A 15,688-nucleotide genomic window follows, 5' to 3' on the forward strand; every position below is an offset into this window, starting at 1 on the left:
AATCAGCCAGTTCAACACACTGCTGTTGTCTGTGTCCATTTTTATTTTAGTTTTAGGTTTTTATTTTAGTTTTTTATTTTTAGTTTTTTTAATTTTAGTTTTGTTTTATTTTCACCGACGCTGTTCTTCCTTCGGGAATCCCTGGTTGCTGGAGCTCATCTCCAGCAAGTGGCCCCCAAACAGGACCCAAAGGTAATCAGATAGGAGCATTCGGGAGGGCTAGGACTCCACCTGGGGTGCTGCAGACCCCTGCAGACGTAGACAGGTAAGTTAAGGGTGGATAGTCAGAACAAAAATTTGAGAAGTTATGGGCCATATTAAGTCTAAAGAAAGAAGACTATTGAAGTATTACTGCATATGCTTGGAAAAAGAAAAATTAAAGTTACTAATAGCCAGTTGGCTAAATTTTTACATTTTATTCAGGAATGCTGTCCATGGTTTCCTGAAGAAGATACAGTAAACTTACAGACATGGAATAGAGTAGGAGATCAGCTTAGGGAGTATTATACTCTCCATGGACCAGAAAAGGTAACTGTAGATGCCTTTGCTCTTTGGAATTTAATTAAAGATGTTTTAGAACCTCAGCAAGAGGTTGAAAAACTCCCCCAATGGGAGAATTTTTCTTTAGAGGAAGGTACTCCTTTGCTTTCTCCTGCTAAGTCTCAGGCAATGCTGGCTTCGGCCCTGCCTGATGACAATAAGCTTACACCTGAGGAGGAACAAGATTTGGAGGATGCTGCAGCCAAATATCATGATGAGGGAAGCCCTATAGGGGTTTGTGCAGCTCCACTAAATAATAAAGAGCCTCCTACACCTTTTCGGGCTCCCCCTAGTCCTTTACATTGTGATAAATTGTTTAGACGTTTGCCACATCGTCCCCCTCTTCCAATGACCTTGGCACGACAGAAGGTCCATAGAACTTCAGGCTTTTTGGCTGCACTAAGACAGGCAGAACAGGCAGGGGATATTGAATTTGCTCAATGTTTTCCTGTCATGTATGGAGGCGAATTTGATGAGGAGATCTCTTGGGAACCTCTGCCATATAAAATACTCAAGGAATTAAAGGCTGCATGTCAGGACTATGGTCCTCTTGCTCCTTATACATTAACTCTTTTGGATACACTGTCTAACCGATGGATGGCACCTTATGATTGGGCGCAAGTGGCCAAGGCCTGTTTGTCTGGAGGTAATTACTTGTTATGGAGGGCAGAATATGAGGAATTGGCTAAGAGGCAGGTTTCTATAAAAAGGAAGTCCAAGGATGCCCCTATGACTTTAGCATGTTGCTAGGAAGAGGAGAGTATAATACTGCCTGGTGTCAGATGTATTTAGACAAGGATGTTCTTGCATAAGTAAATTCCTATGCAGTCAATGCTTGGAAGGCCTTGCCAGTCACCACGGAAAAAGCAACAGCATTAGGGAATGTTAAACAAAGGGCAGAGGAGCCTTTTGAGGATTTTGTCTCTCACCTAATGGTGGCAGTAAAAAGAGTTATAACAGATGAGGAAGCAGCCAACATTTTGGTAAAGGAGCTTGCATTTGAAAATTCCAGTACTACTTGTCAGTCTTTGCTGCAGTCTATACGAAAAACTGGCTCTTTAACCAATTATGTCAAACAATGTGGATGTCAGTCCTGCTTTTATACAGGGAGTAGCTATTGCTTCAGCCCTGAAAGGAGAAACTTATTCTCAATTCATGCAAGGATTGTCTAATAAAAATGGTAAACAACCTTTAAAGGGTCTTAATGTAAATTGCTTTACATGTAAGCAACCAGGGCATTTTAGTCGGCAATGTCCCCAGAATAGATTTGTTTCTCAAGTGTCCGGACAAAATGTAAATACTCGCCTTCCTCAGGCACTTTGCCTTCGCTGTCAGAAGGGATTTCACTGGGCCAAATATTGTAGGTCCATGTTTCATAAGGATGGCACTCCTCTGAACCCTAACAAGGAGTTAGATTTTAATCAAGGGAATTCGGGAAACGGGCAGAGGGGCCTGCCCCAGGCCCAGACAATAAGTGGGGCATCTTCCCTGAACCCGTTCATTCCTTTTGTCCCGTCTTAGAACTCTTCAAAGTCACTCCAGGGAGCGCAGGATTGGACCTACGTTCCTCGACCTCAACAATATTAACACCAGATGTGGCTGTTACCCCTATACTCACTGGGGTAAAAGGACCTTTGCCCAAAGGCATAGTGGGAATCATTTTGGGTCAAAGCTCTATGGCCTTACAAGGGCTGTCAATTATTCCAGGAGTGATTGATGCAGATTACACTGGAGAACTCCAGGTACTCGTTTCTCCTCCAACAAGAACAGTTCAAATAGAGAAAGGACAAAGAATAGCACAATTATTATTATTGCCTTACCATGAGACAGGAAAAGTAGCCTCTCAACAAGATAGAGGTCCAAAGTGATTTGGGTCTAGTTATTTGGTTTTTTGGATCCAAGAAGTCACAGCTTTGCAACCTCTTAAGGAGTTATTAATTCAAGGGGAAAAAATTACAGGTTTGCTCGATACAGGCGCAGATGTGTCTTGTATTGCAGGAAAGGATTGGCCTTCTGAGTGGCCCGCTAAAGCTGCTCCTGTAGGACTTATAGGTATAGGAAGAGCTCCTTCTATTGCTAAAAGCACACAAATTTTGCCATGGGCTAACGAGGAGGGTCAATCTGGAGTTTTTTGTCCTTATTTAATTCCCACTTTCCCTATAACGCTATGGGGACGGGACATATTATCCCACATGGGGATGCTGCTATATAGTCCAGATGACAAGGTGCCTGCACAGATGCTACAGATGCATTTTGATCCCGATAAAGGACTGGGAAAACACAATCAGGACATTAAAAAACCTATACAGACAATATCTAATGTTAAAAGACAGGGACTTGGATATCAAAATTTTTAATGGAGGCCATTGCTGAAAGAGCTGCTGATCCCATTAATTGGATAAATGACAGTGCAGTTTGGGTGGAACAATGGTATCTACCCTTAGAAAAGTTACAGGCAGCAAAAGAGTTAATACAGCAACAGTTAGAAGCAGGGCATATAGAACCCTCCAATAGTCCATGGAACACACCTATTTTTGTCATTAAAAAAAAAAAATCAGGAAAATGGAGATTATTACAAGACTTAAGGGCAGTAAATGCTACTATGGAGGATATGGGTTCTCTTCAACCAGGCAACCCTTCTCCTGTGGCAGTACCATCCACTCATAACATAATTATTATTGATCTGCAGGATTGTTTTCTTCACCATTCCTTTAAGTCCTTAAGTCCTTTAAGTCCACCATTCCTTTAAGCAAGTACTTTGCTTTCAGTCTGCCATCAGATAATCCTAAGCAGCCTTATCAAAGATATCAATGGAGGGTGTTGCCACAGGGTATGAAAAACAGTCCTACCTTATGTCAAAAATATGTTGATCAAGCTTTAACAGAAATAAGAGACCTTTATCCTGACCTTTATTTGGTCCATTATATGGATGACATATTAATCGCTCATCTGGACCAGACACTTTTACAAGAAGTGTTAATCAAAACCACCTCCACCCTGTCGTCTCATGGGTTAAAGGTGGCACCAGAAAAAATCCATACATACTTGGGACGGATATTAAACACACATACAGTTTCACCTCAGTCTTTGCAACTTAGAAAGGACAATTTACAAACTTTAAATGATTTCCAAAAACAATTAGGAGATATTAATTGGATTAGGCCATTTTTTAAGATTCCCACTGCCGATTTAAAACCATTATTTGATTTATTACAGGGAGACTCTAATCCCTTATCTAAAAGAACTTTAACTCCTGAGGCCTCCGAAGCCTTGAATATGGTAGAATAAGCCATTAATAAGTAGATTTTAAGGTGAATCAACTATAATTTACCTTGGTCTCTAATAATTCTGGCCACAATATATACTCCAACAGGCTGCCTATGGCAGGAGGGGTCACTTGAATGGTTACATATGCCAGCTACTGGAAAGAAAATATTAACAGCATACATTGATTTGACTGCCAGCTTAATAACTAAGGACAGAAGAAGAAGCATGGAGATCTTTGGTAGGGATGTTCATAATATTATTCCTTATAACAAAAACCAATTACAAGATTTAATAGAATCCAATGAAAATTGGCAAATAGCTCTGAGTGATTTTAGAGGCGAAATACTGTTTCATTTGCCAAAAAATCCTATATTACAATTCCTTCATGAACATCCTGTTATATTTCCAGAGAAATGTAAATCATCTCCTATTCCTAATGCATCTCTGGTATTTACTGATGGTTCACCCAATGGAAAAGCTGTGGCTATTATTGACTATCACCCACATATACAAGAGACTCAGGAAACTTCAGCTCAAAAGGCAGAAATAATGGCAATCCTGTTTGTTTTTTCCACACTAACTGAACAAAGTTTTAATCTTTATACAGATTCTCAATATGTGGTTAAGCTCTTTCCCCATATAGAAACTGCTACAATAGCTATTAATAAAACTACTATTTCTAGATACTTATTGGAATTACAAAATTTGATTCATGAAAGAAGAGATCCTTTTTACATAGGTCACATCAGGGCTCACAGTAATTTGACAGGGCCCTTACATGAGGGAAATGCATTGGCTGATAAGTACACAAAGTTTGTTCTGGGAACAGCAATAGAGGATGCTCAGAGAGCTCATAAAATTCATCACCAAAATGCTGCTGCCTTACGATATCAATTTCAGATTACCAGAGAAGCTGCTAGACAGATAGTAAGAGATTGTCCTACTTGTCCTATGCATGTCAGTGCACAATCTATGGGAGTTAATCCCTGAGGCCTACGACCTAATGATTCATGGCAGATGGATGTAACTCACATTTCCAGCTTTGGGAAACTTTCCTATGTACATGTTACTACAGATACTTTACTCCCATTAACTCTAGCCTCAGCCAGAATTGGAGAAGCCCACAAAGATGTCATTCAGCACCTGTTCTATTGTTTTTCTTATTTAGGTATGCCACTTCATTTAAAAACTGGGGGCACCTGGGTGGCGCAGTTGGTTAAGCGTCCGACTTCAGCCAGGTCACGATCTCGCGGTCCGTGAGTTCGAGCCCCGCGTCAGGTTCTGGGCTGATGGCTCGGAGCCTGGAGCCTGTTTCCAATTCTGTGTCTCCCTCTCTCTCTGCCCCTCCCCCGTTCATGCTCTGTCTCTCTCTGTCCCAAAAATAAATAAATGTTGAAAAAAAAATTTTAAAAACTGATAATGCACCTACCTATACTTCAAAAGCTTTTAAGCAATTCTCCAACACCTTCAACATTAAACATACTACAGGAATTCCTTATAATCCTCAGGGACAAGCTATTGTAGAAAGAGCCCATCAGACTTTAAAACATCAAACTACCAAACTGCAAGAAGGAGAGCTTAAGTATAGCTCCCCTCATCATATTTTGAGCCATGCCATGTTTGTTATTAATAATTTTAATGTGGATACTGCAGGCATTTCTGCCACGCAGCGTCACTGGAACCCTGATCTTGATGCTCCTAAACCATTGGTAAAATGGAAGGATCTTCTTACAGGAACATGGAAAGGGCCTGATGTTTTTACTAACTTGTGGGAGAGGATATGCTTGTGTTTTCCCACAGGATTCAGATTCTCCTTTGTGGATTCTGGACAGACTCATTAGACATGTTCAACCCGCCACCACCTCCTCCATCTTTCCACACATCGACTCAACGCAAGAGATGTCTATCGGAGGAGAGCCGAGGAGGACAACTGACATATCGCATGAGAGAACTTCACCTTCAAGACGACTGGCAACCGCTGAGACCAACCCCGATGCCATGGCACAGACTGACCCAAGCGACTCAAGACAGCAGTCCACCAGCATGGGGCCAAATAAAGAAACTGACGAATGAAGCTGAGAGACTGGTTCTCAACCAAGGACTTCAACCTTCTCCTTTTACTCTTTTTGTTGCTATACTTGCCATTTTAGCTTGTCAGGCAAAATGTGACAAACCGGGTACTTCTTATTGGGCTTATTCACCTAACCCTCCTTCCTTTCAACGGGTAACTTGGGAGAATGAGGTTATTCCACTTTATACTAACATTCCTTCTTTGATGGGAGGAACTCAGTCTCCTATTCAATTGGGACAGGCTGTTAATCCTAAAAACTTCTCCTTTTATGGAGTTTCAAGTTCTGTTCCTATCTGCTTTGTTATCCCCAATACTATAAAGGATGAGGCTCCCTCCATTAATGGTTGTGCTCCAACATCTTATAAGGGGTTGTTGACAGATTCTCCTAATTATGCAGTTGCAGACAAAAGACTCCTATGGTCTCTAATTTTGCTTTTACCTGGAGACTCTTCTCCTAAAATGTTTACTCCTAAAGATTATCCGAAAGCCCTCCCTGTTTGTGCAGCATCTCCTCCAGAGAAGGATGACACTAATGAGGAATGGGCCTTTGTTAACCCTAAAATAGGCTTCCCAAAATGGAGATATTGTGCTTATAAAAAGGAGATTCATATTGTTATTCCTGGAACATATTTAACTGTAATTGATAGAAGTTGTGCAGATTCTTCTGTAGACTATAGGCTTTTCTTGGAATCAACTAATGTTAGATACTCTTGGAAAAATGAATATATCCCTCGCCGCATTCCAATTAATAGATGGCATATTAATGGATGGGTACCAAGCATCTTGACTATTTCTACAAAAAAAGGCAGGATATTTTCAATCTGAAATATGGCGTGTGATTGCTGCCACAAAACTGGTTAACACTGTGCAGGCCGGAAAATCAGAGCAGATATCAGGTACAGGCTTGCTTACAGTCTCCATATGCATTTTTAATTTCCGGAGATTATAATTCCTTAAATATCTCTGAGTATGCTGACAAATATCATGTATCTTGTATCCGCTGTAATCTTACAAATTGTGTTTCCCCTTTAACAAATGTAAAAACACTGATGATTGTTCAGCGACCCCCATATTTAATGGTTCCTGTCACTCTAAATACTACATGGTTTGATAGTTATGGTTTGCAAGCTTTGCAGGATGTAAATGCACTTCTTGTTTGTGGTCGTCGCTTTGTAGCTCCTCTTATTCTTGGAATTACAGCATTTATAGCTTTAGCAACTTCCCTTTCGCTTTCTGCTATAGCCTTATCTCAAGAAATTCACACAGCAACTTTTACTGATCAATTATCAAAAAATGTATCTATGGCTTTACCTACACAAGAAATTATAGATAGAAAACTAGACTCTAAGGTTAATGCTTTAGAAGAAGCTGTTCCCATGATTGGTCAGGAACAGACATCTTTTAAGGTTCGCCTTGCCTTGAGATGTCATATTGATTTTCATTGGATTTGTGTAATGCCCCTAAAAGTTAATGAATCTCTGTATTCTTGGGAGAGAGTTAAAAATCATATCCTAGGTATCTGGAATCACTCAGATTTAAATTTTGATTTAAATTCTTTACGTATTCGTGAGATTAGTCAAGCTGAGGCTGAGTTTTCTGCCTCACAAATATCAAACACATTTTTTCAAAATGTATCCTCTTATGTCTCTCATAAAAGCTCTTTTACCACTATGATTAAAGTGGCTTTGATTGGAGGATTGATAATTCTTCTTCTTCTGCTTCCAGTCATCGTCAGACTGTTGAGGGGTAGTATCCAGGGGCTGGCAATGGAACCTCATGCCATTAAATTAAAAAATAAAAAGGGGGAGATGCTGGAAGCCGAGCTATCTCAGCCTGAGTGGCAAAGCCCGGGCTGTGGACGGATTGGTGACTGCAAGGCGGCCCACAGACACAGAAGCTTCTTGCACTCCCGCTTTTAGGTAATTCGGCCTTAAAACAACCTGGAGTATTGTCTGTCGGGGAATTGCCCTCGACAGGCCCTCTGGGAAAAGAACCATTAGGGAAGAAAGTAAGGTTCTGCAAGAAATTGTGTAGCCTTACGTTTAGCCCTTGCCATCCCCTATGGAGACTCCTCTACTTACAGGAAGGATAGCCTCATGCATTTGCCAGCAAAGAGGGCCTGTAAAGGAGAGACATAAGGATTTGAAAGCCTCACTCCGGCAACTAAGGAGTGTGTCTCTGGGCACAGGTGACTTCAACCCATAGCCCCACCTGGCCCCCCGGAGGCATTCCAGATGATGACTGAACCTAGTCGGTTAAGGTACAGAATGGTTCATTGGTTCCTAGGTGCATTGTCTCTCTGAGAACGTATGAGGCATGGGTTTCTAAGGCTTTTTCAGCCCCTTTCTGGCACCTCGGACCGAGGCAAACACATTGTTCTTCTGGCTTCAAGTGGTTAGGAGGTCATGTCCCTGTAACTGTTCCACTTGAGGTGTTGAGAAATGGAGGGCCTTTCATGCGAACAGCAAAGCAAATGCTCATAGACTATAGATAATTATAGATAAACGCAGATGCATAATGGAATAATGTAAGAAATTAATCAATAATCAAAGTGTATGTGGGAACATTACGGGAAAATCACCATGTTATTTCCTAAAGGTTGATTACACATAGGAACGTTTTTAAAATTAGGTAATGTGAGAAAAACGTAGATGACGTATGCTACAAGGAAATCACTAGCAAATATAATGCCACGTTTGCTACAATAAATCGGCTAGTTCAACACACTGCTGTTGTCTGTGTCCATTTTTATTTTTAGTTTTCTTTTATTTTAGTTTTGTTTTATTTTCACCGACGCTGTTCTTCCTTCGAGAACCCCTAGTTGCTGGAGCTGGTCTCCGGCAGAAACACTGAAAGCCTCTCCCTGAAACTGAGAGCAAAGGAAGGATGCCTGCTATTATCATTTTTTTTCAGCAATGTACTAGAGTTCTGTGACATAAGGATAAAACAATGAGTCAACCAATGAACCAAAACAAAATAAAAAATATAAGCAATGAAAAAGAAGTAGTAATTCTATTCTTATTTGCAGATGACTTGATGATATAGGTGTATGGTAAATATTCAAAAGAAAGTTCAAATTAGAAAAAATAAATAAGTCAGTTTTCTGGAAAGAAGTTCAATATACAAAAATCAATTTTATTTCTATATGCCAGCAACAAGTATAACACAAAATTTACAGAATAATACCATTTACAATAGGACGAAGTAAATCAAATACAGTTGATCCTTGAACAACACAGGTTAGAACTGCACGGGTTCACTTACAGATTTTTTACGGTACTGTAAGTGTATTTTCTCTTACTTAAAATTTTCTAAATAATATTTTCTTTTCTCTAGCTTACTTTATTGTAAGAATAAGATATGTAATACAAATACAAAATATGTGTTAACTGTTTATGTTATTGGTAAGGCTTCCAGTCAACAGTAGGCTATTAGTAGTTAAGTTTTGGGGGAGTCAAGTTATATGCAGATTTTTGACTGCATGGGGTGGTGTGGGATCAGCATCCCTAAGCCCCTTTTTGTTCAAGGGCCAACTGTATATGAGTTTAATGCTATACATTTTTTTCTAAGCACTGCTTCACATGAGTTTTGACATGTTGTGGTTTTGTTTTCATTTAGTTCCAAAATATTTCAAAATTTCTTTTGAGAGTTCTCTTTGACCAATGTTATTTAGAAGTATGTTATTTAACCTCCACATTATGGGATTTCCAGTTACCTTTCTATTATTGCTATTTCCAGTTTAATTCCATTATGGTCTAAGAGCTGACATTGTATGATTTCTATTCTTTTGAATTTGTCAGGGTGTGTTCTGTGGTTCAGAATGTGGTCCCCCTTGATGAATATTCCATGTGCTTTTGAGAAGAATATGTATTCTATTGTTGGATGAAGTAGTCTATAGGTGTCAATTATATCCAGTTGATTGATGGTGTTAAGATCAACTGTGCTGTTCCTGATTTTCTGGCTGCTGGATCTGTCCATTTCTGATATAGATGTGTTTCTGTATATGTTTCAGACTATGGTGATGGATTCATCTATTTCTCCTTGGAGTTCTATTGCTTTTTGCTTCACGCAGTTTGACACTATAGTTAGGCATACACACTAAGGATTGTTATGTCCCTTCAAAGGCATTATGTATTTCTATTTTAGTGTTTGGTTTTGTTTTATCTCTAACATTTCTTCTTCTTCTTTTTTTTTTTTTTTGTAGTATTTCCATCTCTGCTTACATTTCCCATCTTTTCTTGCATGCCCTCTACTTTATCCATTAAAGCTATCAGCTTTAACCATAGCTATTAATCATAGTTGTTTTAAATTCCTGGTATAATAATTCCAACATCCCTGCTATGTCTGGTTCTGATGCTTATTCTGTCTCTTCAAATTGAGGGTTTTTCTGTTTTGTTTTGTTTTGTTTTTTCCTTTTGGTATGTCCTGTAAATTTTCCCTGATAACTGGACATGATATACCAGGTAAATGAGCTACTATAAACAGAATTTTAGTGATGTGGTAAGGTGTAGGGAGAAGAAAAGTGTTCTATAGACTGAAGATTAAGTGTAATCTTTTAGTGTGCCTATGCCTCTGCCCTATGAACTTCACAAGTGTTTTCTCAGTTTTTTTTTCCCCGTGTTTCCAGGAAGGCAGAATGGTCTGAGGTTGGGTATTTCCCTTTCCCAGGTCAGTTAGGTTCTGCTAATACCCCAACAGGTTAGGTTTTGATTAACTAGTTGTCCCCACTGTCAGGCCTTTTAAGAACTATAGAGTACTCCAGAATATTTGTTTTCCCTCTCCCTGCCAGAAGCCCAAAGAGATTTTTTCTTTGATATGTATTGTGGGAATCTGTTTGAATTTCTGGAAGTAAATTTCACAATACTGTGGGGGTCCCCCTGTAACTGGACCCCTCTGTTGTTTTTAACTCTCAGAGTTATCCATACCAAATCTCCAACAACTCCAACTGTCAGTTACAGTTCAGGTTTTCCTATCCCAGCCCTGGTTCCCATGATGTTTTCTGCTCTTGAGTCTTGACTCCGTTAAGTCAAGACTCAATGTATTCTCTATCTTTCCAATATTTGGGGCAGTTGTTTGCTCTGTGTCCTCCTCTCTATTATGGATCCAAAATGAGTTGTTGATTTCAAAGTCTGTTAAGCTTTATACTTATTATTAGGATGGAATGGCAACCTCCAAGCTCCTTACATGCAGAATTGCAATATCCGGTATACAGAGAGAACTCACACATATCCATAAAAAAAAAAAAAAAGATAAATAACCTAATAGAAAAAGTAAGCTAGATATATGAATAGAATTCTCAGAAGAGAAAGCCCAGAATGAGAATGAGAATCATTCTCACTGGCAATTAGGGAAATTTAAATGTAAACCATAATGAATACAATTCATTTACATCAGAATGATGGCAATACTAGTTGTATTAAAATGGATACCTTGTGAAAAATCATTTGACAGAAACTTCTGCCTCATTATAGCCGATGTCAAACTGTGGAAGAAGAAGCCAGTATAATGGATCGGTCAAACACAGATTTAGGATTATCCCTCTTTACCACAAACCGGTTTCTTGGCTGTACCTTCTAGGTGACCAATCTAAGACTAGGCTGTTATTTTTTTCTAAATAGTCAAGTCAAGGAAGTTTGTGATTCCCTGGATGACTCCTCTCTTGAAACCATAGAAAAATGGTAGTCATTAGTACTAGTCAGACAAGTTTCATCATATTTGTTCTGTACATTTCACACAGCCCATAAAAACAAACCAATCAACACTGAATGTAGCACATAAGCCTGTGAAACATTGATCACCTTAAAAGCTACTCTAAGAGGTCATTTTAATTATCACTATCATCGTTGTCACCATCATCATCACCACCACCATTGTCCCTGACACCACCACAACAATCAGAATATTATGTACAGGTAAATGGGATTTTATCTGGGAGGTAAGTTACAAACCCTAGCAAGTTGCTAGAGTATCTTCTAGCTTTTTAAAAACTGGTTGCTTTCTATAAGTTAGATTTTTATTTCTAGACACTGCTAAAAAACATGCTACTGTTTTTGAGGTTTAAAGGCTCTGCGAAGTCTCTGGGAAAGTTTTACAAAGTTGGAATAAAAGAATCCAGTTTTAGCAAAATTTTGCTTACTTTTTTTATAAGAACCCTACCATTTTTGTTCTTTAGTAATGTAACTGAAATCGTATCTTCTAATATGAAAATGTTTTCTGGGAAATAATTTAAAAATATAAATTCCATCATGGATTTTTGGAATAATGTACTTTGTAACTTAGGTCCTGAATTGGCAGCAGGCAGACTACAGAGGGGCTCAGAACTTCATAGATTTTGAAATGAATTCCCTTCTTTAGGCTCTCTGCTTTTCTAGAATTTAGGGGAAAGTTAGAGGTGGAGATCATTCAACTCATTTGATCATTAATTTCCCTGTTCCTTATTCACAACTCTTTCCCTAATGATTTAAAGTCCTCTGGGGGGGGGGGAAGGTTTATCTTTATAAAATTTGGGGAATTTAGCACTGGAATCTTGCTTTTTAACATGCTGTTCACTGTATAACAGAATTCAGGTGCATCTAATTCAAATGGTTTGTAAATGAAGTTCTAATAAATGAAAACTATAGTTATGTTTATGCTTTGTGGTTTAACAGCTAATGCAATATCAGAATGTAGTTAGAATATAATCTAGGAAATGATTCCTGGTATGGACTGTGGGGATAAATTATAGTGAGACTGATGTTTTAAAATTGTGAATCGTGTAGTTACCATTATTTTTATCGACATTATTATTGTAATTGATTAAGGTGAACAGTTGATTATACCAGAATAATGATGAGCCCTAGCTTGAATTAGATTCAATACAAAAATGAGGCAGTTATAGTTTAATTATGTACATACAGTTGGTTAAATTCATTGTAGATTAATTTTTAACCAATTCTCTTTGTTAAATGAGTTCATCCTGGAAGGCAGGTTTCTGTCTTTAAAAATGGCCAAGGGGCATGTAGGTGGCTCAGGAGATTAAGAATCCAACTCTTGATTTCGGCTCAGGTCATGGTCTCAAGGCTTGTGAATTCCAGCCCTGCTTTGGGCTTTGTGCTGACAGCGTGGAAACTGCTTGGGATTCTCTCTCCCTATCACTCTGCTTCTCCCCACCACCCCCACCTGTTTCTCTCTCTCTCTTGCTCGCTCTCTAAAAATAAATAAAGTTTTTTAAAAAATGGCCAAGATTAATTTGGTAAATGAGAAAGTAAGTTGTTTCATGAATGGAACTTTTAAAATATTTAGAACTTCATTTTAATAATTTCAGCTATTATTCAAAAATAATGACCAATTCCTCGAGCCCAAGTATCACATTTTCTGGAGGAAAGGTTGAATACATCACACACCACTGTGATCTTTTAGATATAAAAGTATCTCCTTAATTGTTTATGATAGGAAGATATCCATAATGAGGGGGAGAAAAGCATCAGTGCTCTAGTCAACAGTATGTATTCTCGACCACTTCCCAGAGCTTCTAAAAGAAGCTTTCAACGAAAAATATTTTATAAGCTGTAGCATAGTGATTCGTTGTATAGAAACCATTTCAGCCACTTTAGAGTCACCACTCAGGCTACATAAATGTTTAAGTCCTTCAAACTAATTTGCATGTCTCAGAAAGACTAAGCTACCAGACTAACCTCCACCTGGCTAATCCAAAACATATTTGAGACCTCAATATCACGGTAAACTTTTCTGGTTATTAAAGGAGACATATTATCAGATATTCATAAGATTGTAAATATTATAATCAATTACCTTAATTGCATACTCCTTTTAAGGTGTGATTTATCTAGTGTAAGAAACATAATACCTGAATAGCCTTTTTGCTCTGAGGATGAGATTAAGCAGCAGGATTCCAGAATGAAGGCATGCATGCAATGCATCTGAAATAGGGAGTTCCTTTGAAGAGCTTTGACAAATAATCCCAGTTTTGGGAAGCACTCATTAACAAATCATCAAAGGGGTATCAAGAAGAGGCAGGATTAAGAGTAGAGAACAGGGCAGAGAGGAAATAAGACTGGGTGGAGTTGCACAGTGTGTCATTAGGTAATTTTTTTTTTTTTTAATTTTTTTTTTCCAACGTTTATTTATTTTTTTGGGACAGAGAGAGACAGAGCATGAACGGGGGAGGGTCAGAGAGAGAGGGAGACACAGAATCAGAAACAGGCTCCAGGCTCTGAGCCATCAGCCCAGAGCCCGACGCGGGGCTCGAACTCACGGACCGCGAGATCGCGACCTGGGTGAAGTCGGACGCTTAACCGACTGCGCCACCCAGGCGCCCCATTAGGTAATTTTTTTTTAAAGAACTTCTCTACCGAAAAATAAATTGGTCTTAGAGGAATCAAAACAGAAAGATTCTCATATTCATAAGGAATATCTGCCAATCTGCCACATATATCCCCTGATTACAAACTCCTCTGTTTTGCAAGTTTTGTTTAGGATGATGAACACAAAAGATTGAGGAAAGAGCTGGGGCTATTTTGAAATTTGAAATCAGATTATTATATGTATGTGTTACAGTACTTCCTTCAAATCAGCAATTTCATGACATCATGTCTTTCAAAGTATATGAAATAACTAGTGTCAAACTTTATATAGATTAGACTAAGGGTAGCCATAAGACCTAATTGTAACCTTGATCACTCTATTAGGGTGATGCCAAGTCACCATATTTTCTGATTATTCTTCATCTAATTGATTGGTTTTAGTGATGAAATTTGCCTGTCTCTTAATTTATATGATGCAAAGAATCCATGTTTATTATGGAAAGATTAGAAAATATAGTTAGGAAAAAAGTAAACAAAAAAAGAAAATAATCTACCCATAATCTCATAACATGGGACAACTCTAGTTGACTTCATGATTTTCCTTTCACATTTAATTAAAACTTATAAATGGTTATATTATATATTTATTTTTAAGTCTATATATATTAATGTACATGATGTGACTATAGTTTACAAAAATACAATCAGACCACACTTAATGTTTTGTAACCTGCTTTAGATCAATAAAAAGAGCAAATTAATTTCTCTTTTTGAGGACAAAAACCATGTGTATCTTGCTCACTGCTATATCCCTAGAAGCTAACATAGCTAACAAATCGAATATGATTTGTTAAAGGAATGGACATTAGAGTCTATCTTCTCTGAGATGTTTAAGGTTTCTATGTTTCATACTAACATAAGAGCCTAATTATAAATTGTGTTGTATGAGGTGAGGAGAGCCAGGCAAATTTAGACTGTCTAGCCCATCTGATTTGAGCTATTTTCTTCTTTTCATAGGCATAGAATATTCTCCCAGAGAAGATCTTGGCCAGTATGGATGGTGATCCTTATCTTTCTTGGAGTGACAGCAGTCTTGGGAGAAACTATTGGTTTCCTTGTTCATTTTCTGGCAGTGCGTCAGTATTGACTATTTTCCATTTTCACCCTTACTACTAAATCTCCTTTTACTTTTAGAAATTGATAAGAAATAATATGAATATGAAATTTCTTAATGGAAGTTTTCTCATCTATTAACTATGTTCCAACATAATCATTCTCTATTATTTAATACCAGTTAAAAATTTTTTTGAATCAAATGCCTCCTTGAGCCACTCTGACATATTACCAACTATTAGAGTATGGCAAGACTGAAAAGCTCAATATTTTGATGCCAAGATGGATTGTCAATAAAGGAACATATGTATTAGGTCAGTAGTTGAGCTGTTATGTCTTTTAGTAAATATACATAAAATTTTGGAAATCCTTATTCTTCTTGGCTCAATTCTGG

At 38.2% G+C, this 15,688-nt stretch overlaps 2 protein-coding genes across 7 annotated transcripts in view; both read left to right on the plus strand.

Annotated features, from left to right (window-relative positions):
* LOC123595908 lies at positions 1 to 7,572 on the plus strand. 6 transcript variants are annotated; one of them, XM_045473860.1, is made up of 3 exons: positions 1 to 192; positions 424 to 528; positions 5,608 to 7,572. In XM_045473860.1, exons 2-3 carry the CDS (start codon positions 515 to 517, stop codon positions 6,701 to 6,703), a joined length of 1,110 nt encoding a protein of 369 aa, XP_045329816.1. In that variant the 5' UTR covers positions 1 to 192; positions 424 to 514; the 3' UTR covers positions 6,704 to 7,572. The 6 variants fall into 6 exon arrangements, with proteins under 6 accessions (XP_045329816.1, XP_045329820.1, XP_045329818.1 ...); XM_045473864.1 differs by having other exon boundaries at positions 5,640 to 7,572; XM_045473862.1 differs by lacking the exon at positions 424 to 528 and having other exon boundaries at positions 1 to 265.
* Positions 6,928 to 15,688, plus strand: part of LOC123596453 (transmembrane protease serine 11B-like) — a 23,599-nt gene continuing 14,838 nt past the window's right edge. The window contains 3 exon segments of the mRNA XM_045474944.1: positions 6,928 to 7,284; positions 11,330 to 11,433; positions 15,199 to 15,317. Coding sequence (XP_045330900.1) covers positions 6,928 to 7,284; positions 11,330 to 11,433; positions 15,199 to 15,317 — 580 coding nt within the window.

Source organism: Leopardus geoffroyi, chromosome B1 (assembly GCF_018350155.1).
Source record: "Leopardus geoffroyi isolate Oge1 chromosome B1, O.geoffroyi_Oge1_pat1.0, whole genome shotgun sequence".
Lineage (NCBI taxonomy): Eukaryota > Metazoa > Chordata > Mammalia > Carnivora > Felidae > Leopardus > Leopardus geoffroyi.